We start from the raw sequence: 27,791 nt of genomic DNA, 5'->3' as shown, positions 1-27,791 counted from the left end.
CACAGATTGAGCCAGTGGAGAATCACTCAACACAGAGTGTACGAGGCACATGTGTTGGAAAATATTTTTGAAAGAAGCAGTGGAAGGGATCATCTGCCATGACGTTACAATGCCACAGGCATTGGGTTTTTCAGTTCGTTTGTTCATCACTTTAGTTATAACTTGGCTTATCTTTTGAGAGGTGTGTTCCTGTAGTGTGTAGCCGTGGACATGTAATGAGCCAGAGAGAGAGAGAGAGAGAGAGAGAGAGTGAGAGTGATGATTTGTGTGCATAATACATTGGGCACAGTTGTTACTATAAACCCTGGCAATGAAAGTGTTTGCATAGTTCTGTCCTTGTGTGCAAAGGCGATGCCCTCGAGGAACTCTTCCATACCATGCACCCAGAGAGCAAGTGAATGTTGTCACTGAGAGACTGTTTTCGTGATTCCACTAGGGTGTGTTTGTGGCTACAAGCTACGGGACTAGACAGGGGTATCTGGACCGCCTTCCATGCTGTCCCAGATCATGGGAGGGATTTCACCTCTCTGAGGAAATGCGGGAGAAATCAAAGCGACAAAAGCACAACCAAGAACTTGAACTGAGTGCCAAGATTTATTGATTGGATCAATGGAATGTCACATACAACGGGGAAATCCAGTTCAGCGTTGGGTCGTCCTCGTTCTCATTGGAAGGTTTGAATTCCTTGAGGCTTCAGAGAGGGTGTCCCTCTTGGTGCGCAAGCTTTGTGACAGTCCGTGTGGAGCATGGCATCCCTCCTGGGCACAACGCAGTTGCTGTCGACAGTCAACTTGCCTTGCTCTCCCTGCCAGACACTATCATGAGCATTGCTTGTTCCTTCTTCTTTCTCTCCCCCATGGCTCTGCCTCCCAGGAAAGGAGGCTTGAAAGGGGCTCGGGGGAAGGCCTTCCTTCCTGCCCCTAAACCTGTGGCACTGGGGAGCTTGACAGTATGTCAAGCAGGGCCTTGAATTCTTCCTCGCTGAGGGGGGCTTCCAGGGTTGCTGCAAGTTCCTCTTCCTCTGTGTCCACATTCAGAAAAGGGCCTGCCTTGTCCAGAATGTCCACGTCTGACAAGAGTTCATCCAGGAGGCTTGAGGAGCCTGTAAGGGCTGAGCGCTGGGGCTGTTGCTCCAGCTGGGGAGATGTCTCTTCACCTGAGCTTGCCTGCTGCTGCCAGAAGTGTGTCTCTGGTGGTGCAGGTGGCCAGATGGCCCCCTGGGCAGGCTGCCCACTGGCGATGAGAGCATGTGACCGTTCGCCCCACGGAACTGTGGCCAGAAGAGGCTGTGGGTTCTGGCATCTCTGAAGGGCTGCCAGGCTGGGCTGGAGCATGATGAACATCAATGGCTGGCCCACACAGCACCCATAGGAAGCCTCTGGCCCAAGAAAGGAGGGGGAGAAAACAGCAGTGGCCGCAGCAAAGGATTGCATGCTATCAGGTGCATGAGAGGGAGGATAACGATGAGAGCTTCTATGGACAGTGGGCAGGGTGCTTTGGTCCGACAGGGCAGTCACAGCTGATGTGGCATCAGGGCCTTTGGCTAAGGCATTCACAGGCCCACTAGCGCTCTGCTTTGGGTGCCGAGCTCTTCGGTTCTGGAACCATATCTAGGGAACCATATGGGGCGACAGGAGCATTAGCAGCGTGACAATCCAGATCGACTTGCCGCCGCCTCATTCCCGGCCCACCCCAGCCCGCCCCAACCTGCCCTGCCCTGACCTGACATGCCCTCCAATCTGTCAGACCCATGGCAAGTACTGTTGGGCCTCACCTAAGGGCCATTTTTCCTATAGAGCTTTCACCTTGGCTCTTGAAAATGCGGGAGGACGTCAGGGCAACACAGGACTCACACCACTCTCCGCACCCCTCCCCACCCCTGTCTTTGAGGAGAGCTGGCATTGACCAGCTACAAACTCAGGCCCCTCCCTGGCTGCCCAGGACTTCCCTTGCCCTGTCCTCTTCTGGAAATGGATGCCTTCAGATCAGCCCCCGTAGCGTATTCGTAAGACGAAGGGAACTTCCTCCCAATCCCCCGTCTCCAAGCCTACATATATCCAGCAACAACCCGTCGCAAGGGTTAACACTCCTTTCTCGTGGGAGAAGCCAAGTTCCACCCACTGGTGGAGAACTTACCTGGATTCGAGGTTCGGGAATTCCTGTCTGGTGAGCCAATTCTTCCCTGGCAGCAATAGATGGAAATCGATCCCTCTCAAAGGCTTGCATAAGGACCCTTGTTTGAGAAGGAGAGATGAAAGTCCTCTTTCGCCTGGCCTCTCTTCCCGTGCTTCCTAAAGAAGAACACACAGAGAAGAGAGGACATTCAGGCCAATTTCAGCACATTCACAGCAGATCCAGTGTGTGGTATGTAGGAAGCGGTATGTCATAGATCAAGATCGATACATCGATACACCTAACTCAGTGCTATGTGAAAACGCCCCATGTGACGGAAGAAGGCATTTCTGCACGTCCGGGCAGGTTCTGGACCCAAAGATTCCAAGCCTTCCTGGGCATGCATCTCCCCACCCTCCAAGAGGGGCATGATGCTCCTGGGTGGAACAGGAATGGGGCAAGATCCCAAGATATCATTGTTTCCTCTCTGAAGCGTTCTTGGCCTCCCATGGTCATCCACGTTCATAGATGATTCTGTCTCAAGGAGATGCTCTTGGGAAATGCCTATGGAATGCCGGGTACTTACCTCGAGTCAAAGCCTCAGGTGGTGGGGGCCGCAGTGGCTGTGACTGCCCTCCTTTGAAGGCATTCTCCGACAGCAATCGGCTCTGCTTTAGGCGTCTTCTTCGTTGGTTTTGAAACCAAACCTGGGTACAAAGAAAGAAAGCCTTGTCTTTCAATGCTTATGCACGTACTTCCAAGATCTATTGCAGGGATGCAACGTAGAACAAACGCACAAACGCACCAGCCAGCCGGCCGGCCAGCCAGTCGGCCAGCAACAAGCCGACTGATGGAGACCCAGTATGGCCCGTCTGCCCCCAGTGGAAATATTTACGATTCAAAGGGACTGAAGTCTCACTAGCATGTAGAATGTAGACTCCGGCTTTTACCTCTGAAGAAGTGCACCAGATTCCAGAATACACAATCTGTGTCCGTGAAAATAATCCTTCCTCTTCGAGTCACCTTACTGGTGTCCAGAGTAATGACTTGTGACACAGGAGGAGACAATGCTTGCTTTCCCACAGTCAGAATGGGATGGATAGCTAACTCTCTCTGTCTCTCTCCCCCGCCCCAGCCGTTCTCATCAAAACTACCATTTTCTCTGTGGGTCTTTTGGTCTCTGTCTACGATTCTCCACATCTACCTGTTGACGTCTGTCTCTGTTGAGACCCCCCCGGCTGCCCAAGTGACTGCCTGCCTGCCTTCCCCTCGCTCTGTCTCTGTCCCAGGCTCTCAGGCTCAATCTCCTTTCCCTCATTTGGTATCTTTGCCTCCCGTTTCCCGTAGTCCATGCCCGATTCATGTCTCCCTGCCTCTCTTGTGTCCCCACAGGCAGTACTGTCTCATAACATGCAATCGTATCCATTAGCAAGTGCCCCCATGAAAACCACTCTTCTCATGCTGCCTGGGAACTACTCATTGACAGTTACTACTCAGGGACTACATGCCTCCATCACTTTTAGGTCAGGAGGCTCTTATGTACCCGCTCCCCTTCTTCAGAATATGTGTCCTTGTCTTCAACAGTGAAACACTGTGCATGCTACCTCATTCACCGAGGCCGAACAGCAGTGTGGACCTGTGCTTGTGTGCGTGTGTGTGTGCATGTCTTTAGACATTTCTGATGGTGGTGTGTGGAAAATTGGACACCCTGAGAAAAAGTGTTCGTAGGGAAAGTCAATCAGTCTTTGGCGACGCTCTGTAAGGTCGCAGGCACGGTGTTCCTAACTTTGGTGACTCCTCTCCAACGTGCCCAGAGAGGGAAGTGTTCAGCACAGCTAGTTCCTCGGAGGCCAGCCATCAAGGTAACATCTCCTTGACACCACCAGGCCTTCCTGCTTCCTTGGCCCCTCGCCCTTTATACTTGACCACACATTTGAATGGACCTCTCGCCACACAGCTCAGTCTGGCCACGTTTTCCAAAGGGAGCCACCTTCTTGCCAAGATTCGAGTTCCTGCTGTCTGGAGCACCCCGAAGAGGAAAGCCCTAGAGTAAGGAGTGCAACTGGAGTGGGGCAACTTGCGTCTGGACATGGACCCCGAGAGGGAAAATGGATCGAGAGACTCGGTTGTACCTGAATTCTGCTTTCTGGAATGTCCAGTTCTCGTGCCAGCCATTCTCTGGTCGTTATCCCGGGATAGGGGTTCTGTTGAAAGAGTGCTTGCAGGGTGTCCTTCTGACTCAGACTCAGAACAAGCCTCCTCCTTCGCGATGGTCTTGAGAGTCGGCCTGTGGGAGAGAAGAGGGGGAATGTGTCAGGGGAGAATCCATGGAGGTGCAAATCAATGGTGCCGACCCAATGCTGGTCCTTGTGCCATGAGAAAAAGCTCTAAGCCAGGGGAAGACTCTGCATTTGGATAAACCGTGGGTACACCCCGAAAGCCACGCTGAGTGGGACCCTGGGGGCTCAAGCTAAGCTGAGGGTCAAGGCTATGGGGATCACCTCACCATTCGCCAATGATCCACAGGACGCAATGCAAAGAGAAGGGGAAAGCCCTAGGAAAACAGGCTACCGTGACCAAAACGGGTGGAAGGATTTTCCACCTGTGGAGGCCTTGGAAAATCTTGATGGCTTCTACCAGATTTACCTCTAACTCTATGCTAACCATAGGAACCTGGCTTCTGAACTATCATTCGCACAGCATATCTGCACTTTCACTATTGGAAAGGAAAGTAGACGAAAGCCCAATGAAGCCAGACAAACACACAAGCCAACCCCCAACACAGAACACACTAGAGGATTGTTTAGAAAACCTATTTTTTTGAGCCATGACCAACGTGCTGCCCTGTCTGATGGCGCCAACCCACCCACACACCCACAACAGCCCAGTACTCCTCAGAAGATGAGTTTCCCTTTTAGTCACCGAGGTCATGGTGACTCTCCCCGTGTGCGTGCTATTCTGTCAGTTGGGCAGTCTGAAGGGCTACCCCCCACCCCTTTCCTATTTGAGGTTGCCTATTTCTTGTAGCAAGGGAATGGATGGATGTTTGTTTCCTGCATTCTAAGGTGGGAGCCGGGTGTGATGGCCAGGGAGGGTGTGGTTTCAGGCACGTCCTGCACACCCTTGAGATCTTGAGTTTCCTGAAATCTCTCCAACTCTAGGTCAATGCCAACCCTTCTGCAAGGGCTACCTGCCCTAGCAGCTGGCAGCTGGTGACGTAGGGTCGTCTCCAGGTCTCCCTCTGGAAGGATTCAAGACAAGGCAAGGGTTTCGGATCCCCAACGGGGACTCCCTTTAAAAGCGCCCTTCCTTCCTGCCAGCTCCAAGGAACATATTTGGAAAGCACTCAAGGAACGGCCTTGTCACACTGCAGATTTTGGCTTTCCAGAGACTCCTGCAGTGCCTACCTTGGAGTCTAATGAAAGACAGTTCGAGTGCTCCTGGAATCTCTGTTTCCCAGGTTCTAGCTTTCAGTTGTGCTCAAAGAAAATCTCTCTTTGTCTCGTAATCTTAACACATACTGGATGTGGATTATTTCCATGGACACCGTGGAAGTTAACCAGTTCAAATGGAACACACAACATAACAGAGCAAATCCGCAACAACAGCAAGAATAGAACATGTGAAACAAATTCAAAATCCCAAACACTGTCAACTGGAAAAGAGTGTCAGTTTAGTTGGGAACGTTATCAAATACTCGTGTTCCGTTCACTGCAAACACAGGCTGGGATTTTTAGTAGAGAAGCCATTGTCAGGCAACAGGGCTACCAACTTCCATGTGGATTTCTAGAAGGAAAACAAATGAAGCAGCAAACCAGAAATATCTACGTGAAATGCCCAAACCAAGGTGCATCCTTTTGCCCAAGTGATTCCAGAAACATGTGCCAGCATACCAGTGCATGCCATTTGGTGGTCATTGGGAAACTTCAATCTTCGTGGTGATCAACCCTTGGGTCGGGGAGGTGCATGAGAGTATTTGGATGATCCAAGCGCAGAGCCCAGATGCTGAGGGCAACGTACCTCTGGAGGTGCTGTATGTGCCGGATGAGCTGGACGAATCCATGGTGGGAGACCCACAGGGATGGCACGGAAACTGCTGGCCAACTGTTCAGTTCTCAGAAGCTCAGGGTTTATAATGGATGAGGATGCCACGCCCCTATTTATGTAAATAGCCACAGATGGTGCAGAACCCTTCCTTGCCAATTGAGAACCTGGAAGGAATCCCGAGAGGCAAGTGGGCGTTGGAATGGAAGGCCTGCTCAGAGGCTCCCAGGTCCCTTTGAAGCTGCCGCCCTCGTCATCCTTTGCCAGAATGCTTGGGGTCAAGTGCTCTCTCCTTTTCACACCTTTCAACATTCCACACATACTTTCTGTCTCCGTGGAATTCCCCACCTCTGAGTCCTTCACGCTTAAGTGTGTCACTGTACTTTCCCAAATGGAGAGAGAACCTAGAGCCTAGTTTGCATCGAGTACGTTTCCCACTTCCCTCATCACCACCAGGACATCATTGCCTCACACTCCTAAAGCATTTCCTTGGCTGGGGTTTGAGTTCCCGATAATTCACATACTAAGCTTGAGTGCTTATCTAGTGTCTACCCATGGTCCTCAGGTGTTTGGGACTTTTTCAGAGGTACCCTGAAACCCATCCCGTTGCTCACATGCCATGGAGAGACCAGAGAAAGGGGCATGCCACACGTGTATGTTTCACAAGGAAAGGAACTTATTTTCAGTGCTTATCCTTGGCGTACAAAAGAGAGAGTCGGTTTCACATTCAGTGGTCAACTGACAACTGTACCAAGAAGAAGAAGGAGAAGAGGAAGGGGAAGGGGAAGGGGAAGGGGAAGGAGAAGGATATGTAGCATGTTACATGATGGATGATGACACAGCTGAGTTTGAAAGGAAAGCTTGGATTCCAAGTACAGCCATCCCAACATTATCGGTGCATTTGGGCTGCAGAGAATAGAAAAATTTAAAACAAACCAACAAAAGAAACCCCCCCAGAAAATACAGAACCATGCCAAATGTGTTCTTTTGCCACCATGCTTCTTTGGCCACCACGTGGATTAACATGAGGATAGTGAGCTTATTCAGAAACAGTTGGCAATCAGAGTAATTACACCAGCAATTCATGAAAACGTGGCTGGTGTGTGTGTGTGTGTGTGTGTGTGTGTGTGTGTGTGTGTGCACGCGCGTAGGGGTGTTTGTGTGATCTGTGTGTTTGATTTTCTGTACCCACTAAGGTCGGTTGTCAGGTGGTACCCTTGGACGGATGTCACCGGGACCAGTAGGTGTCTGCAAGTCCCAGGGGGCCCAGGAGGATGTCCTGAGGAGGTGTATGTCCTAGTCCCTTGTCCTGCAGTGCTAGAGATCAGAGGGAGGCATGACCATCTTGTTGGATCAGGGGGGGATTTCCCGAGTAGTTGGAAGTTTTGGCTGAGAAAATTAATCACTGAAACATGGGATTTGCTGGCTTCTCCCAGAAGGCACTGCCTGCCAGACCTGGATCACCTCCCTCCTGGACAATCCAGGTGGGATAAGCTTGCTTGGGGGAGCAGAAGCTGTGATCTGCATGGCAGCCAGGGAATCCTGAGAGCCTGCAGGTGTGTTTATGCACAGTGCACCGCTGGCCTCCCTGTGGAGGTACCGCTGCCTGTCCCTGGGCTCTGAGGTTTCTCTGGAGCGGCCAGCATTGGACAACCAAGATGGTAAAGCCACAGTTCCTAGCTCTAGGAAGAGCCTGTGCAAGTCCTTCCACCCACAAGCATCTCAGTGTTTCCCGGAACACTGTGACCCAGTGTTCCCCCCACCCTCTTGAAAGCACCCACAAGCATCTCAGTGTTTCATGGCACACTGTGACCCAGTGTTCCCCCCACCCTCTTGAAAGCACCAACTCTTCCATAAGCTGTCTCTTTCCACATCTCCAATGCTACTTGTCCTGAGGCTACCGTGGCCAGATTCTTTTCCCAGAAGGCCTATGCCACCTGTGTGGCTCTTGAAAATGATGTTCCATTTCTGCCCAGTGAAAAGAAGGAGAGAGAGGGAGAGAGAAAGTGAAAGAGAAAGAGAGAGAGAAAGTGAGGGAGAGAGAGAGAGGGGGCGGGAGAGATAGAGAGAGAGAGAGAGAGAGAGAGAGAGAGAGAGAGAGAGAGAAAGTGAAAGAGAAAGAGTGAGAAAGTGAGGGAGAGAGAGAGAGGGAGAGAGAGCGAGAGAGCGCTGTATATAACTCTAGAGATCTGGACAAATGGGAGCCTAAGACAGGGGAGTGACTGGGAGGGAGTTGAGGACTAGATGTATCTGCAGAGATATGCACACAATAGAGCTAGAGACCCAGATGCAGTTGTGTCCAGAGACTCAGATACATTGTTGTTTACACATTAGATTATTTTAATACTTCGTGCCACTGACACTCCCATGCTGGACATGGGGCACACAGATTGAGCCAGTGGAGAATCACTCAACACAGAGTGTACGAGACACATGTGATGGAAAATATTTTTGAAAGAAGCAGTGGAAGGGATCATCTGCCATGACGTTACAATGCCACAGGCATTCGGTTTTTCAGTGCATTTGTTCATCACTTTAGTTATAACTTGGCTTATCTTTTGAGAGGTGTGTTCCTGTAGTGTGTAGCCGTGGACATGTAATGAGCCAGAGAGAGAGAGAGAGAGAGAGAGAGAGAGAGAGAGAGAGAGTGATGATTTGTGTGCATAATACATTGGGCACAGTTGTTACTATAAACCCTGGCAATGAAAGTGTTTGCATAGTTCTGTCCTTGTGTGCAAAGGCGATGCCCTCGAGGAACTCTTCCATACCATGCACCCAGAGAGCAAGTGAATGTTGTCACTGAGAGACTGTTTTCGTGATTCCACTAGGGTGTGTTTGTGGCTACAAGCTACGGGACTAGACAGGGGTATCTGGACCGCCTTCCATGCTGTCCCAGGTCATGGGAGGGATTTCACCTCTCTGAGGAAATGCGGGAGAAATCAAAGCGACAAAAGCACAACCAAGAACTTGAACTGAGTGCCAAGATTTATTGATTGGATCAATGGAATGTCACATACAACGGGGAAATCCAGTTCAGCGTTGGGTCGTCCTCGTTCTCATTGGAAGGTTTGAATTCCTTGAGGCTTCAGAGAGGGTGTCCCTCTTGGTGCGCAAGCTTTGTGACAGTCCGTGTGGAGCATGGCATCCCTCCTGGGCACAACGCAGTTGCTGTCGACAGTCAACTTGCCTTGTTCTCCCTGCCAGACACTATCATGAGCATTGCTTGTTCCTTCTTCTTTCTCTCCCCCATGGCTCTGCCTCCCAGGAAAGGAGGCTTGAAAGGGGCTCGGGGGAAGGCCTTCCTTCCTGCCCCTAAACCTGTGGCACTGGGGAGCCTGACAGTATGTCAAGCAGGGCCTTGAATTCTTCCTCGCTGAGGGGGGTTTCCAGGGTTGCTGCAAGTTCCTCTTCCTCTGTGTCCACATTCAGAAAAGGGCCTGCCTTGTCCAGAATGTCCACGTCTGACAAGAGTTCATCCAGGAGGCTTGAGGAGCCTGTAAGGGCTGAGCGCTGGGGCTGTTGCTCCAGCTGGGGAGATGTCTCTTCACCTGAGCTTGCCTGCTGCTGCCAGAAGTGTGTCTCTGGTGGTGCAGGTGGCCAGATGGCCCCCTGGGCAGGCTGCCCACTGGCGATGAGAGCATGTGACCGTTCGCCCCACGGAACTGTGGCCAGAAGAGGCTGTGGGTTCTGGCATCTCTGAAGGGCTACCAGGCTGGGCTGGAGCATGATGAACATCAACGGCTGGCCCACACAGCACCCATAGGAAGCCTGTGGCCCAAGAAAGGAGGGGGAGAAAACAGCAGTGGCCGCAGCAAAGGATTGCATGCTATCAGGTGCATGAGAGGGAGGATAACAATGAGAGCTTCTATGGACAGTGGGCAGGGTGCTTTGGTCCGACAGGGCAGTCACAGCTGATGTGGCATCAGGGCCTTTGGCTAAGGCATTCACAGGCCCACTAGCGCTCTGCTTTGGGTGCCGAGCTCTTCGGTTCTGGAACCATATCTAGGGAACCATATGGGGCGACAGGAGCATTAGCAGCGTGACAATCCAGATCGACTTGCCGCCGCCTCATTCCCGGCCCACCCCAGCCCGCCCCAACCTGCCCTGCCCTGACCTGACATGCCCTCCAATCTGTCAGACCCATGGCAAGTACTGTTGGGCCTCACCTAAGGGCCATTTTTCCTATAGAGCTTTCACCTTGGCTCTTGAAAATGCGGGAGGACGTCAGGGCAACACAGGACTCACACCACTCTCCGCACCCCTCCCCACCCCTGTCTTTGAGGAGAGCTGGCATTGACCAGCTACAAACTCAGGCCCCTCCCTGGCTGCCCAGGACTTCCATTGCCCTGTCCTCTTCTGGAAATGGATGCCTTCAGATCAGCCCCCGTAGCGTATTCGTAAGACGAAGGGAACTTCCTCCCAATCCCCCGTCTCCAAGCCTACATATATCCAGCAACAACCCGTCACAAGGGTTAACACTCCTTTCTCGTGGGAGAAGCCAAGTTCCACCCACTGGTGGAGAACTTACCTGGATTCGAGGTTCGGGAATTCCTGTCTGGTGAGCCAATTCTTCCCTGGCAGCAATAGATGGAAATCGATCCCTCTCAAAGGCTTGCATAAGGACCCTTGTTTGAGAAGGAGAGATGAAAGTCCTCTTTCGCCTGGCCTCTCTTCCCATGCTTCCTAAAGAAGAACACACAGAGAAGAGAGGACATTCAGGCCAATTTCAGCACATTCACAGCAGATCCAGTGTGTGGTATGTAGGAAGCGGTATGTCATAGATCAAGATCGATACATCGATACACCTAACTCAGTGCTATGTGAAAACGCCCCATGTGACGGAAGAAGGCATTTCTGCACGTCCGGGCAGGTTCTGGACCCAAAGATTCCAAGCCTTCCTGGGCATGCATCTCCCCACCCTCCAAGAGGGGCATGATGCTCCTGGGTGGAACAGGAATGGGGCAAGATCCCAAGATATCATTGTTTCCTCTCTGAAGCGTTCTTGGCCTCCCATGGTCATCCACGTTCATAGATGATTCTGTCTCAAGGAGATGCTCTTGGGAAATGCCTATGGAATGCCGGGTACTTACCTCGAGTCAAAGCCTCAGGTGGTGGGGGCCGCAGTGGCTGTGACTGCCCTCCTTTGAAGGCATTCTCCGACAGCAATCGGCTCTGCTTTAGGCGTCTTCTTCGTTGGTTTTGAAACCAAACCTGGGTACAAAGAAAGAAAGCCTTGTCTTTCAATGCTTATGCACGTACTTCCAAGATCTATTGCAGGGATGCAACGTAGAACAAACGCACAAACGCACCAGCCAGCCGGCCGGCCAGCCAGTCGGCCAGCAACAAGCCGACTGATGGAGACCCAGTATGGCCCGTCTGCCCCCAGTGGAAATATTTACGATTCAAAGGGACTGAAGTCTCACTAGCATGTAGAATGTAGACTCCGGCTTTTACCTCTGAGGAAGTGCACCAGATTCCAGAATACACAATCTGTGTCCGTGAAAATAATCCTTCCTCTTCGAGTCACCTTACTGGTGTCCAGAGTAATGACTTGTGACACAGGAGGAGACAATGCTTGCTTTCCCACAGTCAGAATGGGATGGATAGCTAACTCTCTCTGTCTCTCTCCCCCGCCCCAGCCGTTCTCATCAAAACTACCATTTTCTCTGTGGGTCTTTTGGTCTCTGTCTACGATTCTCCACATCTACCTGTTGACGTCTGTCTCTGTTGAGACCCCCCCGGCTGCCCAAGTGACTGCCTGCCTGCCTTCCCCTCGCTCTGTCTCTGTCCCAGGCTCTCAGGCTCAATCTCCTTTCCCTCATTTGGTATCTTTGCCTCCCGTTTCCCGTAGTCCATGCCCGATTCATGTCTCCCTGCCTCTCTTGTGTCCCCACAGGCAGTACTGTCTCATAACATGCAATCGTATCCATTAGCAAGTGCCCCCATGAAAACCACTCTTCTCATGCTGCCTGGGAACTACTCATTGACAGTTACTACTCAGGGACTACATGCCTCCATCACTTTTAGGTCAGGAGGCTCTTATGTACCCGCTCCCCTTCTTCAGAATATGTGTCCTTGTCTTCAACAGTGAAACACTGTGCATGCTACCTCATTCCCCGAGGCCGAACAGCAGTGTGGACCTGTGCTTGTGTGCGTGTGTGTGTGCATGTCTTTAGACATTTCTGATGGTGGTGTGTGGAAAATTGGACACCCTGAGAAAAAGTGTTCGTAGGGAAAGTCAATCAGTCTTTGGCGACGCTCTGTATGGTCGCAGGCACGGTGTTCCTAACTTTGGTGACTCCTCTCCAACGTGCCCAGAGAGGGAAGTGTTCAGCACAGCTAGTTCCTCGGAGGCCAGCCATCAAGGTAACATCTCCTTGACACCACCAGGCCTTCCTGCTTCCTTGGCCCCTCGCCCTTTATACTTGACCACACATTTGAATGGACCTCTCGCCACACAGCTCAGTCTGGCCACGTTTTCCAAAGGGAGCCACCTTCTTGCCAAGATTCGAGTTCCTGCTGTCTGGAGCACCCCGAAGAGGAAAGCCCTAGAGTAAGGAGTGCAACTGGAGTGGGGCAACTTGCGTCTGGACATGGACCCCGAGAGGGAAAATGGATCGAGAGACTCGGTTGTACCTGAATTCTGCTTTCTGGAATGTCCAGTTCTCGTGCCAGCCATTCTCTGGTCGTTATCCCGGGATAGGGGTTCTGTTGAAAGAGTGCTTGCAGGGTGTCCTTCTGACTCAGACTCAGAACAAGCCTCCTCCTTCGCGATGGTCTTGAGAGTCGGCCTGTGGGAGAGAAGAGGGGGAATGTGTCAGGGGAGAATCCATGGAGGTGCAAATCAATGGTGCCGACCCAATGCTGGTCCTTGTGCCATGAGAAAAAGCTCTAAGCCAGGGGAAGACTCTGCATTTGGATAAACCGTGGGTACACCCCGAAAGCCACGCTGAGTGGGACCCTGGGGGCTCAAGCTAAGCTGAGGGTCAAGGCTATGGGGATCACCTCACCATTCGCCAATGATCCACAGGACGCAATGCAAAGAGAAGGGGAAAGCCCTAGGAAAACAGGCTACCATGACCAAAACGGGTGGAAGGATTTTCCACCTGTGGAGGCCTTGGAAAATCTTGATGGCTTCTACCAGATTTACCTCTAACTCTATGCTAACCATAGGAACCTGGCTTCTGAACTATCATTCGCACAGCATATCTGCACTTTCACTATTGTAAAGGAAAGTAGACGAAAGCCCAATGAAGCCAGACAAACACACAAGCCAACCCCCAACACAGAACTCACTAGAGGATTGTTTAGAAAACCTATTTTTTTGAGCCATGACCAACGTGCTGCCCTGTGTGATGGCGCCAACCCACCCACACACCCACAACAGCCCAGTACTCCTCAGAAGATGAGTTTCCCTTTTAGTCACCGAGGTCATGGTGACTCTCCCCGTGTGCGTGCTATTCTGTCAGTTGGGCAGTCTGAAGGGCTACCCCCCACCCCTTTCCTATTTGAGGTTGCCTATTTCTTGTAGCAAGGGAATGGATGGATGTTTGTTTCCTGCATTCTAAGGTGGGAGCCGGGTGTGATGGCCAGGGAGGGTGTGGTTTCAGGCACGTCCTGCACACCCTTGAGATCTTGAGTTTCCTGAAATCTCTCCAACTCTAGGTCAATGCCAACCCTTCTGCAAGGGCTACCTGCCCTAGCAGCTGGCAGCTGGTGACGTAGGGTCGTCTCCAGGTCTCTCTCTGGAAGGATTCAAGACAAGGCAAGGGTTTCGGATCCCCAACGGGGACTCCCTTTAAAAGCGCCCTTCCTTCCTGCCAGCTCCAAGGAACATATTTGGAAAGCACTCAAGGAACGACCTTGTCACACTGCAGATTTTGGCTTCCCAGAGACTCCTGCAGTGCCTACCTTGGAGTCTAATGAAAGACAGTTCGAGTGCTCCTGGAATCTCTGTTTCCCAGGTTCTAGCTTTCAGTTGTGCTCAAAGAAAATCTCTCTTTGTCTCGTAATCTTAACACATACTGGATGTGGATTATTTCCATGGACACCGTGGAAGTTAACCAGTTCAAATGGAACACACAACATAACAGAGCAAATCCGCAACAACAGCAAGAATAGAACATGTGAAACAAATTCAAAATCCCAAACACTGTCAACTGGAAAAGAGTGTCAGTTTAGTTGGGAACGTTATCAAATACTCGTGTTCCGTTCACTGCAAACACAGGTTGGGATTTTTAGTAGAGAAGCCATTGTCAGGCAACAGGGCTACCAACTTCCATGTGGATTTCTAGAAGGAAAACAAATGAAGCAGCAAACCAGAAATATCTACGTGAAATGCCCAAACCAAGGTGCATCCTTTTGCCCAAGTGATTCCAGAAACATGTGCCAGCATACCAGTGCATGCCATTTGGTGGTCATTGGGAAACTTCAATCTTCGTGGTGATCAACCCTTGGGTCGGGAGGTGCATGAGTGTATTTGGATGATCCAAGCGCAGAGCCCAGATGCTGAGGGCAACGTACCTCTGGAGGTGCTGTATGTGCCGGATGAGCTGGACGAATCCATGGTGGGAGACCCACAGGGATGGCACGGAAACTGCTGGCCAACTGTTCAGTTCTCAGAAGCTCAGGGTTTATAATGGATGAGGATGCCACGCCCCTATTTATGTAAATAGCCACAGATGGTGCAGAACCCTTCCTTGCCAATTGAGAACCTGGAAGGAATCCCGAGAGGCAAGTGGGCGTTGGAATGGAAGGCCTGCTCAGAGGCTCCCAGGTCCCTTTGAAGCTGCCGCCCTCGTCATCCTTTGCCAGAATGCTTGGGGTCAAGTGCTCTCTCCTTTTCACACCTTTCAACATTCCACACATACTTTCTGTCTCCGTGGAATTCCCCACCTCTGAGTCATTCACGCTTAAGTGTGTCACTGTACTTTCCCAAATGGAGAGAGAACCTAGAGCCTAGTTTGCATCGAGTACGTTTCCCACTTCCCTCATCACCACCAGGACATCATTGCCTCACACTCCTAAAGCATTTCCTTGGCTGGGGTTTGAGTTCCCGATAATTCACATACTAAGCTTGAGTGCTTATCTAGTGTCTACCCATGGTCCTCAGCTGTTTGGGACTTTTTCAGAGGTACTCTGAAACCCATCCCGTTGCTCACATGCCATGGAGAGACCAGAGAAAGGGGCATGCCACACGTGTATGTTTCACAAGGAAAGGAACTTATTTTCAGTGCTTATCCTTGGCGTACAAAAGAGAGAGTCGGTTTCACATTCAGTGGTCAACTGACAACTGTACCAAGAAGAAGAAGGAGAAGAGGAAGGGGAAGGGGAAGGGGAAGGGGAAGGGGAAGGGGAAGGAGAGGGATATGTAGCACGTTACATGATGGATGATGACACAGCTGAGTTTGAAAGGAAAGCTTGGATTCCAAGTACAGCCATCCCAACATTATCGGTGCATTTGGGCTGCAGAGAATAGAAAAATTTAAAACAAACCAACAAAAGAAACCCCCCCAGAAAATACAGAACCATGCCAAATGTGTTCTTTTGCCACCATGCTTCTTTGGCCACCACGTGGATTAACATGAGGATAGTGAGCTTATTCAGAAACAGTTGGCAATCAGAGTAATTACACCAGCAATTCATGAAAACGTGGCTGGAGTGTGTGTGTGTGTGTGTGTGTGTGTGTGTGTGTGTGTGTGCACGCGCATAGGGGTGTTTGTGTGATCTGTGTGATTGATTTTCTGTACCCACTAAGGTCGGTTGTCAGGTGGTACCCTTGGACGGATGTCACCGGGACCAGTAGGTGTCTGCAAGTCCCAGGGGGCCCAGGAGGATGTCCTGAGGAGGTGTATGTCCTAGTCCCTTGTCCTGCAGTGCCAGAGATCAGAGGGAGGCATGACCATCTTGTTGGATCGGGGGGGATTTCCCGAGTAGTTGGAAGTTTTGGCTGAGAAAATTAATCACTGAAACATGGGATTTGCTGGCTTCTTCCAGAAGGCACTGCCTGCCAGACCTGGATCACCTCCCTCCTGGACAATCCAGGTGGGATAAGCTTGCTTGGGGGAGCAGAAGCTGTGATCTGCATGGCAGCCAGGGAATCCTGAGAGCCTGCAGGTGTGTTTATGCACAGTGCACCGCTGGCCTCCCTGTGGAGGTACCGCTGCCTGTCCCTGGGCTCTGAGGTTTCTCTGGAGCGGCCAGCATTGGACAACCAAGATGGTAAAGCCACAGTTCCTAGCTCTAGGAAGAGCCTGTGCAAGTCCTTCCACCCACAAGCATCTCAGTGTTTCCCGGAACACTGTGACCCAGTGTTCCCCCCACCCTCTTGAAAGCACCCACAAGCATCTCAGTGTTTCATGGCACACTGTGACCCAGTGTTCCCCCCACCCTCTTGAAAGCACCAACTCTTCCATAAGCTGTCTCTTTCCACATCTCCAATGCTACTTGTCCTGAGGCTACCGTGGCCAGATTCTTTTCCCAGAAGGCCTATGCCACCTGTGTGGCTCTTGAAAATGATGTTCCATTTCTGCCCAGTGAAAAGAAGGAGAGAGAGGGAGAGAGAAAGTGAAAGAGAAAGAGAGAGAGAAAGTGAGGGAGAGAGAGAGGGGGGGCGGGAGAGATAGAGAGAGAGAGAGAGAGAGAGAGAGAAAGTGAAAGAGAAAGAGTGAGAAAGTGAGGGAGAGAGAGAGAGGGAGAGAGAGCGAGAGAGCGCTGTATATAACTCTAGAGATCTGGACAAATGGGAGCCTAAGACAGGGGAGTGACTGGGAGGGAGTTGAGGACTAGATGTATCTGCAGAGATATGCACACAATAGAGCTAGAGACCCAGATGCAGTTGTGTCCAGAGACTCAGATACATTGTTCTTTACACATTAGATTATTTTAATACTTCGTGCCACTGACACTCCCATGCTGGACATGGGGCACACAGATTGAGCCAGTGGAGAATCACTCAACACAGAGTGTACGAGGCATATGTGTTGGAAAATATTTTTGAAAGAAGCAGTGGAAGGGATCATCTGCCATGACGTTACAATGCCACAGGCATTCGGTTTTTCAGTTCGTTTGTTCATCACTTTAGTTATAACTTGGCTTATCTTTTGAGAGGTGTGTTCCTGTAGTGTGTAGCCGTGGACATGTAATGAGCCAGAGAGAGAGAGAGAGAGAGAGAGAGAGAGAGAGAGAGTGATGATTTGTGTGCATAATACATTGGGCACAGTTGTTACTATAAACCCTGGCAATGAAAGTGTTTGCATAGTTCTGTCCTTGTGTGCAAAGGCGATGCCCTCGAGGAACTCTTCCATACCATGCACCCAGAGAGCAAGTGAATGTTGTCACTGAGAGACTGTTTTCGTGATTCCACTAGGGTGTGTTTGTGGCTACAAGCTACGGGACTAGACAGGGGTATCTGGACCGCCTTCCATGCTGTCCCAGATCATGGGAGGGATTTCACCTCTCTGAGGAAATGCGGGAGAAATCAAAGCGACAAAAGCACAACCAAGAACTTGAACTGAGTGCCAAGATTTATTGATTGGATCAATGGAATGTCACATACAACGGGGAAATCCAGTTCAGCGTTGGGTCCTCCTCGTTCTCATTGGAAGGTTTGAATTCCTTGAGGCTTCAGAGAGGGTGTCTCTCTTGGTGCGCAAGCTTTGTGACAGTCCGTGTGGAGCATGGCATCCCTCCTGGGCACAACGCAGTTGCTGTCGACAGTCAACTTGCCTTGTTCTCCCTGCCAGACACTATCATGAGCATTGCTTGTTCCTTCTTCTTTCTCTCCCCCATGGCTCTGCCTCCCAGGAAAGGAGGCTTGAAAGGGGCTCGGGGGAAGGCCTTCCTTCCTGCCCCTAAACCTGTGGCACTGGGGAGCCTGACAGTATGTCAAGCAGGGCCTTGAATTCTTCCTCGCTGAGGGGTGCTTCCAGGGTTGCTGCAAGTTCCTCTTCCTCTGTGTCCACATTCAGAAAAGGGCCTGCCTTGTCCAGAATGTCCACGTCTGACAAGAGTTCATCCAGGAGGCTTGAGGAGCCTGTAAGGGCTGAGCGCTGGGGCTGTTGCTCCAGCTGGGGAGATGTCTCTTCACCTGAGCTTGCCTGCTGCTGCCAGAAGTGTGTCTCTGGTGGTGCAGGTGGCCAGATGGCACCCTGGGCAGGCTGCCCACTGGCGATGAGAGCATGTGACCGTTCGCCCCACGGAACTGTGGCCAGAAGAGGCTGTGGGTTCTGGCAACTCTGAAGGGCTGCCAGGCTGGGCTGGAGCATGATGAACATCAACGGCTGGCCCACACAGCACCCATAGGAAGCCTCTGGCCCAAGAAAGGAGGGGGAGAAAACAGCAGTGGCCGCAGCAAAGGATTGCATGCTCTCAGGTGCATGAGAAGGAGGATAACGATGAGAGCTTCTATGGACAGTGGGCAGGGTGCTTTGGTCCGACAGGGCAGTCACAGCTGATGTGGCATCAGGGCCTTTGGCTAAGGCATTCACAGGCCCACTAGCGCTCTGCTTTGGGTGCCGAGCTCTTCGGTTCTGGAACCATATCTAGGGAACCATATGGGGCGACAGGAGCATTAGCAGCGTGACAATCCAGATCGACTTGCCGCCGCCTCATTCCCGGCCCACCCCAGCCCGCCCCAACCTGCCCTGCCCTGACCTGACATGCCCTCCAATCTGTCAGACCCATGGCAAGTACTGTTGGGCCTCACCTAAGGGCCATTTTTCCTATAGAGCTTTCACCTTGGCTCTTGAAAATGCGGGAGGACGTCAGGGCAACACAGGACTCACACCACTCTCCGCACCCCTCCCCACCCCTGTCTTTGAGGAGAGCTGGCATTGACCAGCTACAAACTCAGGCCCCTCCCTGGCTGCCCAGGACTTCCATTGCCCTGTCCTCTTCTGGAAATGGATGCCTTCAGATCAGCCCCCGTAGCGTATTCGTAAGACGAAGGGAAATTCCTCCCAATCCCCCGTCTCCAAGCCTACATATATCCAGCAACAACCCGTCGCAAGGGTTAACACTCCTTTCTCGTGGGAGAAGCCAAGTTCCACCCACTGGTGGAGAACTTACCTGGATTCGAGGTTCGGGAATTCCTGTCTGGTGAGCCAATTCTTCCCTGGCAGCAATAGATGGAAATCGATCCCTCTCAAAGGCTTGCATAAGGACCCTTGTTTGAGAAGGAGAGATGAAAGTCCTCTTTTGCCTGGCCTCTCTTCCCATGCTTCCTAAAGAAGAACACACAGAGAAGAGAGGACATTCAGGCCAATTTCAGCACATTCACAGCAGATCCAGTGTGTGGTATGTAGGAAGCGGTATGTCATAGATCAAGATCGATACATCGATACACCTAACTCAGTGCTATGTGAAAACGCCCCATGTGACGGAAGAAGGCATTTCTGCACGTCCGGGCAGGTTCTGGACCCAAAGATTCCAAGCCTTCCTGGGCATGCATCTCCCCACCCTCCAAGAGGGGCATGATGCTCCTGGGTGGAACAGGAATGGGGCAAGATCCCAAGATATCATTGTTTCCTCTCTGAAGCGTTCTTGGCCTCCCATGGTCATCCACGTTCATAGATGATTCTGTCTCAAGGAGATGCTCTTGGGAAATGCCTATGGAATGCCGGGTACTTACCTCGAGTCAAAGCCTCAGGTGGTGGGGGCCGCAGTGGCTGTGACTGCCCTCCTTTGAAGGCATTCTCCGACAGCAATCGGCTCTGCTTTAGGCGTCTTCTTCGTTGGTTTTGAAACCAAACCTGGGTACAAAGAAAGAAAGCCTTGTCTTTCAACGCTTATGCACGTACTTCCAAGATCTATTGCAGGGATGCACCATAGAACAAATGCACAAACGCACCAGCCAGCCGGCCGGCCAGCCAGTCGGCCAGCAACAAGCCGACTGATGGAGACCCAGTATGGCCCGTCTGCCCCCAGTGGAAATATTTACGATTCAAAGGGACTGAAGTCTCACTAGCATGTAGAATGTAGACTCCGGCTTTTACCTCTGAAGAAGTGCACCAGATTCCAGAATACACAACCTGTGTCCGTGAAAATAATCCTTCCTCTTCGAGTCACCTTACTGGTGTCCAGAGTAATGACTTGTGACACAGGAGGAGACAATGCTTGCTTTCCCACAGTCAGAATGGGATTGGATAGCTAACTCTCTCTGTCTCTCTCCCCCGCCCCAGCCGTTCTCATCAAAACTACCATTTTCTCTGTGGGTCTTTTGGTCTCTGTCTACGATTCTCCACATCTACCTGTTGACGTCTGTCTCTGTTGAGACCCCCCCGGCTGCCCAAGTGACTGCCTGCCTGCCTTCCCCTCGCTCTGTCTCTGTCCCAGGCTCTCAGGCTCAATCTCCTTTCCCTCATTTGGTATCTTTGCCTCCCGTTTCCCGTAGTCCATGCCCGATTCATGTCTCCCTGCCTCTCTTGTGTCCCCACAGGCAGTACTGTCTCATAACATGCAATCGTATCCATTAGCAAGTGCCCCCATGAAAACCACTCTTCTCATGCTGCCTGGGAACTACTCATTGACAGTTACTACTCAGGGACTACATGCCTCCATCACTTTTAGGTCAGGAGGCTCTTATGTACCCGCTCCCCTTCTTCAGAATATGTGTCCTTGTCTTCAACAGTGAAACACTGTGCATGCTACCTCATTCACCGAGGCCGAACAGCAGTGTGGACCTGTGCTTGTGTGCGTGTGTGTGTGCATGTCTTTAGACATTTCTGATGGTGGTGTGTGGAAAATTGGACACCCTGAGAAAAAGTGTTCGTAGGGAAAGTCAATCAGTCTTTGGCGACGCTCTGTAAGGTCGCAGGCACGGTGTTCCTAACTTTGGTGACTCCTCTCCAACGTGCCCAGAGAGGGAAGTGTTCAGCACAGCTAGTTCCTCGGAGGCCAGCCATCAAGGTAACATCTCCTTGACACCACCAGGCCTTCCTGCTTCCTTGGCCCCTCGCCCTTTATACTTGACCACACATTTGAATGGACCTCTCGCCACACAGCTCAGTCTGGCCACGTTTTCCAAAGGGAGCCACCTTCTTGCCAAGATTCGAGTTCCTGCTGTCTGGAGCACCCCGAAGAGGAAAGCCCTAGAGTAAGGAGTGCAACTGGAGTGGGGCAACTTGCGTCTGGACATGGACCCCGAGAGGGAAAATGGATCGAGAGACTCAGTTGTACCTGAATTCTGCTTTCTGGAATGTCCAGTTCTTGTGCCAGCCATTCTCTGGTCGTTATCCCGGGATAGGGGTTCTGTTGAAAGAGTGCTTGCAGGGTGTCCTTCTGACTCAGACTCAGAACAAGCCTCCTCCTTCGCGATGGTCTTGAGAGTCGGCCTGTGGGAGAGAAGAGGGGGAATGTGTCAGGGGAGAATCCATGGAGGTGCAAATCAATGGTGCCGACCCAATGCTGGTCCTTGTGCCATGAGAAAAAGCTCTAAGCCAGGGGAAGACTCTGCATTTGGATAAACCGTGGGTACACCCCGAAAGCCACGCTGAGTGGGACCCTGGGGGCTCAAGCTAAGCTGAGGGTCAAGGCTATGGGGATCACCTCACCATTCGCCAATGATCCACAGGACGCAATGCAAAGAGAAGGGGAAAGCCCTAGGAAAACAGGCTACCATGACCAAAACGGGTGGAAGGATTTTCCACCTGTGGAGGCCTTGGAAAATCTTGATGGCTTCTACCAGATTTACCTCTAACTCTATGCTAACCATAGGAACCTGGCTTCTGAACTATCATTCGCACAGCATATCTGCACTTTCACTATTGGAAAGGAAAGTAGACGAAAGCCCAATGAAGCCAGACAAACACACAAGCCAACCCCCAACACAGAACTCACTAGAGGATTGTTTAGAAAACCTATTTTTTTGAGCCATGACCAACGTGCTGCCCTGTCTGATGGCGCCAACCCACCCACACACCCACAACAGCCCAGTACTCCTCAGAAGATGAGTTTCCCTTTTAGTCACCGAGGTCATGGTGACGCTCCCCGTGTGCGTGCTATTCTGTCAGTTGGGCAGTCTGAAGGGCTACCCCCCACCCCTTTCCTATTTGAGGTTGCCTATTTCTTGTAGCAAGGGAATGGATGGATGTTTGTTTCCTGCATTCTAAGGTGGGAGCCGGGTGTGATGGCCAGGGAGGGTGTGGTTTCAGGCACGTCCTGCACACCCTTGAGATCTTGAGTTTCCTGAAATCTCTCCAACTCTAGGTCAATGCCAACCCTTCTGCAAGGGCTACCTGCCCTAGCAGCTGGCAGCTGGTGACGTAGGGTCGTCTCCAGGTCTCCCTCTGGAAGGATTCAAGACAAGGCAAGGGTTTCGGATCCCCAACGGGGACTCCCTTTAAAAGCGCCCTTCCTTCCTGCCAGCTCCAAGGAACATATTTGGAAAGCACTCAAGGAACGACCTTGTCACACTGCAGATTTTGGCTTCCCAGAGACTCCTGCAGTGCCTACCTTGGAGTCTAATGAAAGACAGTTGGAGTGCTCCTGGAATCTCTGTTTCCCAGGTTCTAGCTTTCAGTTGTGCTCAAAGAAAATCTCTCTTTGTCTCGTAATCTTAACACATACTGGATGTGGATTATTTCCATGGACACCGTGGAAGTTAACCAGTTCAAATGGAACACACAACATAACAGAGCAAATCCGCAACAACAGCAAGAATAGAACATGTGAAACAAATTCAAAATCCCAAACACTGTCAACTGGAAAAGAGTGTCAGTTTAGTTGGGAACGTTATCAAATACTCGTGTTCCGTTCACTGCAAACACAGGCTGGGATTTTTAGTAGAGAAGCCATTGTCAGGCAACAGGGCTACCAACTTCCATGTGGATTTCTAGAAGGAAAACAAATGAAGCAGCAAACCAGAAATATCTACGTGAAATGCCCAAACCAAGGTGCATCCTTTTGCCCAAGTGATTCCAGAAACCTGTGCCAGCATACCAGTGCATGCCATTTGGTGGTCATTGGGAAACTTCAATCTTCGTGGTGATCAACCCTTGGGTCGGGGAGGTGCATGAGAGTATTTGGATGATCCAAGCTCAGAGCCCAGATGCTGAGGGCAACGTACCTCTGGAGGTGCTGTATGTGCCGGATGAGCTGGACGAATCCATGGTGGGAGACCCACAGGGATGGCACGGAAACTGCTGGCCAACTGTTCAGTTCTCAGAAGCTCAGGGTTTATAATGGATGAGGATGCCACGCCCCTATTTATGTAAATAGCCACAGATGGTGCAGAACCCTTCCTTGCCAATTGAGAACCTGGAAGGAATCCCGAGAGGCAAGTGGGCGTTGGAATGGAAGGCCTGCTCAGAGGCTCCCAGGTCCCTTTGAAGCTGCCGCCCTCGTCATCCTTTGCCAGAATGCTTGGGGTCAAGTGCTCTCTCCTTTTCACACCTTTCAACATTCCACACATACTTTCTGTCTCCGTGGAATTCCCCACCTCTGAGTCCTTCACGCTTAAGTGTGTCACTGTACTTTCCCAAATGGAGAGAGAACCTAGAGCCTAGTTTGCATCGAGTACGTTTCCCACTTCCCTCATCACCACCAGGACATCATTGCCTCACACTCCTAAAGCATTTCCTTGGCTGGGGTTTGAGTTCCCGATAATTCACATACTAAGCTTGAGTGCTTATCTAGTGTCTACCCATGGTCCTCAGGTGTTTGGGACTTTTTCAGAGGTACTCTGAAACCCATCCCGTTGCTCACATGCCATGGAGAGACCAGAGAAAGGGGCATGCCACACGTGTATGTTTCACAAGGAAAGGAACTTATTTTCAGTGCTTATCCTTGGCGTACAAAAGAGAGAGTCGCTTTCACATTCAGTGGTCAACTGACAACTGTACAAAGAAGAAGAAGGAGAAGAGGAAGGGGAAGGGGAAGGGGAAGGGGAAGGGGAAGGAGAGGGATATGTAGCACGTTACATGATGGATGATGACACAGCTGAGTTTGAAAGGAAAGCTTGGATTCCAAGTACAGCCATCCCAACATTATCGGTGCATTTGGGCTGCAGAGAATAGAAAAATTTAAAACAAACCAACAAAAGAAACCCCCCCAGAAAATACAGAACCATGCCAAATGTGTTCTTTTGCCACCATGCTTCTTTGGCCACCACGTGGATTAACATGAGGATAGTGAGCTTATTCAGAAACAGTTGGCAATCAGAGTAATTACACCAGCAATTCATGAAAACGTGGCTGGAGTGTGTGTGTGTGTGTGTGTGTGTGTGTGTGTGTGTGTGCACGCGTGTAGGGGTGTTTGTGTGATCTGTGTGTTTGATTTTCTGTACCCACTAAGGTCGGTTGTCAGGTGGTACCCTTGGACGGATGTCACCGGGACCAGTAGGTGTCTGCAAGTCCCAGGGGGCCCAGGAGGATGTCCTGAGGAGGTGTATGTCCTAGTCCCTTGTCCTGCAGTGCCAGAGATCAGAGGGAGGCATGACCATCTTGTTGGATCAGGGGGGGATTTCCCGAGTAGTTGGAAGTTTTGGCTGAGAAAATTAATCACTGAAACATGGGATTTGCTGGCTTCTCCCAGAAGGCACTGCCTGCCAGACCTGGATCACCTCCCTCCTGGACAATCCAGGTGGGATAAGCTTGCTTGGGGGAGCAGAAGCTGTGATCTGCATGGCAGCCAGGGAATCCTGAGAGCCTGCAGGTGTGTTTATGCACAGTGCACCGCTGGCCTCCCTGTGGAGGTACCGCTGCCTGTCCCTGGGCTCTGAGGTTTCTCTGGAGCGGCCAGCATTGGACAACCAAGATGGTAAAGCCACAGTTCCTAGCTCTAGGAAGAGCCTGTGCAAGTCCTTCCACCCACAAGCATCTCAGTGTTTCCCGGAACACTGTGACCCAGTGTTCCCCCCACCCTCTTGAAAGCACCAACTCTTCCATAAGCTGTCTCTTTCCACATCTCCAATGCTACTTGTCCTGAGGCTACCGTGGCCAGATTCTTTTCCCAGAAGGCCTATGCCACCTGTGTGGCTCTTGAAAATGATGTTCCATTTCTGCCCAGTGAAAAGAAGGAGAGAGAGGGAGAGAGAAAGTGAAAGAGAAAGAGAGAGAGAAAGTGAGGGAGAGAGAGAGAGAGGGCGGGAGAGATAGAGAGAGAGAGAGAGAGAGAGAGAGAAAGTGAAAGAGAAAGAGAGTGAGAAAGTGAGGGAGAGAGAGCGAGAGAGCGCTGTATATAGCTCTAGAGATCTGGACAAATGGGAGCCTAAGACAGGGGAGTGACTGGGAGGGAGTTGAGGACTAGATGTATCTGCAGAGATATGCACACAATAGAGCTAGAGACCCAGATGCAGTTGTGTCCAGAGACTCAGATACATTGTTGTTTACACATAAGATTATTTTAATACTTCGTGCCACTGACACTCCCATGCTGGACATGGGGCACACAGATTGAGCCAGTGGAGAATCACTCAACACAGAGTGTATGAGGCACATGTGTTGGAAAATATTTTTGAAAGAAGCGGTGGAACGGATCATCTGCCATGACGTTACAATGCCACAGGCATTGGGTTTTTCAGTTCATTTGTTCATCACTTTAGTTATAACTTGGCTTATCTTTTGAGAGGTGTGTTCCTGTAGTGTGTAGCCGTGGACATGTAATGAGCCAGAGAGAGAGAGAGAGAGAGAGAGAGAGAGAGAGAGAGAGAGAAGGAGATGGAGAGTGATGATTTGTGTGCATAATACATTGGGCACAGTTGTTACTATAAACCCTGGCAATGAAAGTGTTTGCATAGTTCTGTCCTTGTGTGCAAAGGCACGCCCTCGAGGAACTCTTCCATACCATGCACCCAGAAAGCAAGTGAATGTTGTCACTGAGAGACTGTTTTCGTGATTCCACTAGGGTGTGTTTGTGGCTACAAGCTACGGGACTAGACAGGGGTATCTGGACCGCCTTCCATGCTGTCCCAAGTCATGGGAGGGATTTCACCTCTCTGAGGAAATGCGGGAGAAATCAAAGCGACAAAAGCACAACCAAGAACTTGAACTGAGTGCCAAGATTTATTGATTGGATCAATGGAATGTCCCATACAACGGGGAAATCCAGTTCAGCGTTGGGTCCTCCTCGTTCTCATTGGAAGGTTTGAATTCCTTGAGGCTTCAGAGAGGGTGTCCCTCTTGGTGCGCAAGCTTTGTGACAGTCCGTGTGGAGCATGGCATCCCTCCTGGGCACAACGCAGTTGCTGTCGACAGTCAACTTGCCTTGTTCTCCCTGCCAGACACTATCATGAGCATTGCTTGTTCCTTCTTCTTTCTCTCCCCCATGGCTCTGCCTCCCAGGAAAGGAGGCTTGAAAGGGGCTCGGGGGAAGGCCTTCCTTCCTGCCCCTAAACCTGTGGCACTGGGGAGCCTGACAGTATGTCAAGCAGGGCCTTGAATTCTTCCTCGCTGAGGGGGGCTTCCAGGGTTGCTGCAAGTTCCTCTTCCTCTGTGTCCACATTCAGAAAAGGGCCTGCCTTGTCCAGAATGTCCACGTCTGACAAGAGTTCATCCAGGAGGCTTCAGGAGCCTGTAAGGGCTGAGCGCTGGGGCTGTTGCTCCAGCTGGGGAGATGTCTCTTCACCTGAGCTTGCCTGCTGCTGCCAGAAGTGTGTCTCTGGTGGTGCAGGTGGCCAGATGGCCCCCTGGGCAGGCTGCCCACTGGCGATGAGAGCATGTGACCGTTTGCCCCACGGAACTGTGGCCAGAAGAGGCTGTGGGTTCTGGCATCTCTGAAGGGCTGCCAGGCTGGGCTGGAGCATGATGAACATCAACGGCTGGCCCACACAGCACCCATAGGAAGCCTGTGGCCCAAGAAAGGAGGGGGAGAAAACAGCAGTGGCCGCAGCAAAGGATTGCATGCTATCAGGTGCATGAGAGGGAGGATAACAATGAGAGCTTCTATGGACAGTGGGCAGGGTGCTTTGGTCCGACAGGGCAGTCACAGCTGATGTGGCATCAGGGCCTTTGGCTAAGGCATTCACAGGCCCACTAGCGCTCTGCTTTGGGTGCCGAGCTCTTCGGTTCTGGAACCATATCTAGGGAACCATATGGGGCGACAGGAGCATTAGCAGCGTGACAATCCAGATCGACTTGCCGCCGCCTCATTCCCGGCCCACCCCAGCCCGCCCCAACCTGCCCTGCCCTGACCTGACATGCCCTTCAATCTGTCAGACCCATGGCAAGTACTGTTGGGCCTCACCTAAGGGCCATTTTTCCTATAGAGCTTTCACCTTGGCTCTTGAAAATGCGGGAGGACGTCAGGGCAACACAGGACTCACACCACTCTCCGCACCCCTCCCCACCCCTGTCTTTGAGGAGAGCTGGCATTGACCAGCTACAAACTCAGGCCCCTCCCTGGCTGCCCAGGACTTCCATTGCCCTGTCCTCTTCTGGAAATGGATGCCTTCAGATCAGCCCCCGTAGCGTATTCGTAAGACGAAGGGAACTTCCTCCCAATCCCCCGTCTCCAAGCCTACATATATCCAGCAACAACCCGTCGCAAGGGTTAACACTCCTTTCTCGTGGGAGAAGCCAAGTTCCACCCACTGGTGGAGAACTTACCTGGATTCGAGGTTCGGGAATTCCTGTCTGGTGAGCCAATTCTTCCCTGGCAGCAATAGATGGAAATCGATCCCTCTCAAAGGCTTGCATAAG

The 27,791-nt window shown here is 51.4% G+C and overlaps 2 protein-coding genes across 2 annotated transcripts; both read right to left on the bottom strand.

The window, feature by feature from the left end:
- Positions 1 to 920: 920 nt before the first annotated feature.
- Positions 921 to 6,175, bottom strand: LOC307187056 (double homeobox protein 4-like protein 4; the record flags this gene model as incomplete). The annotated part of the gene is made up of 5 exons (XM_079922805.1): positions 921 to 1,610; positions 2,137 to 2,291; positions 2,699 to 2,819; positions 4,245 to 4,399; positions 6,133 to 6,175. 5 exons carry the CDS (start codon positions 6,173 to 6,175, stop codon positions 921 to 923), a joined length of 1,164 nt encoding a protein of 387 aa, XP_079778931.1.
- Positions 6,176 to 9,468: 3,293 nt separating this feature from the next.
- On the bottom strand, positions 9,469 to 14,722 carry LOC307187055 (double homeobox protein 4-like protein 4; the record flags this gene model as incomplete). The annotated part of the gene is made up of 5 exons (XM_079922804.1): positions 9,469 to 10,158; positions 10,685 to 10,839; positions 11,247 to 11,367; positions 12,793 to 12,947; positions 14,680 to 14,722. The coding sequence occupies 5 exons, from the start codon at positions 14,720 to 14,722 to the stop codon at positions 9,469 to 9,471; spliced, it is 1,164 nt and encodes a 387-aa protein (XP_079778930.1).
- Positions 14,723 to 27,791: the final 13,069 nt, after the last annotated feature.

The sequence above is a fragment of the Stenella coeruleoalba genome (genome assembly GCF_951394435.1).
Source record: "Stenella coeruleoalba genome assembly, chromosome: 5".
In the NCBI taxonomy this organism is placed as follows: domain Eukaryota; kingdom Metazoa; phylum Chordata; class Mammalia; order Artiodactyla; family Delphinidae; genus Stenella; species Stenella coeruleoalba.
Note: the sequence above shows the minus strand (reverse complement) of the source record. Positions and strands in the feature narration are given on the sequence as shown.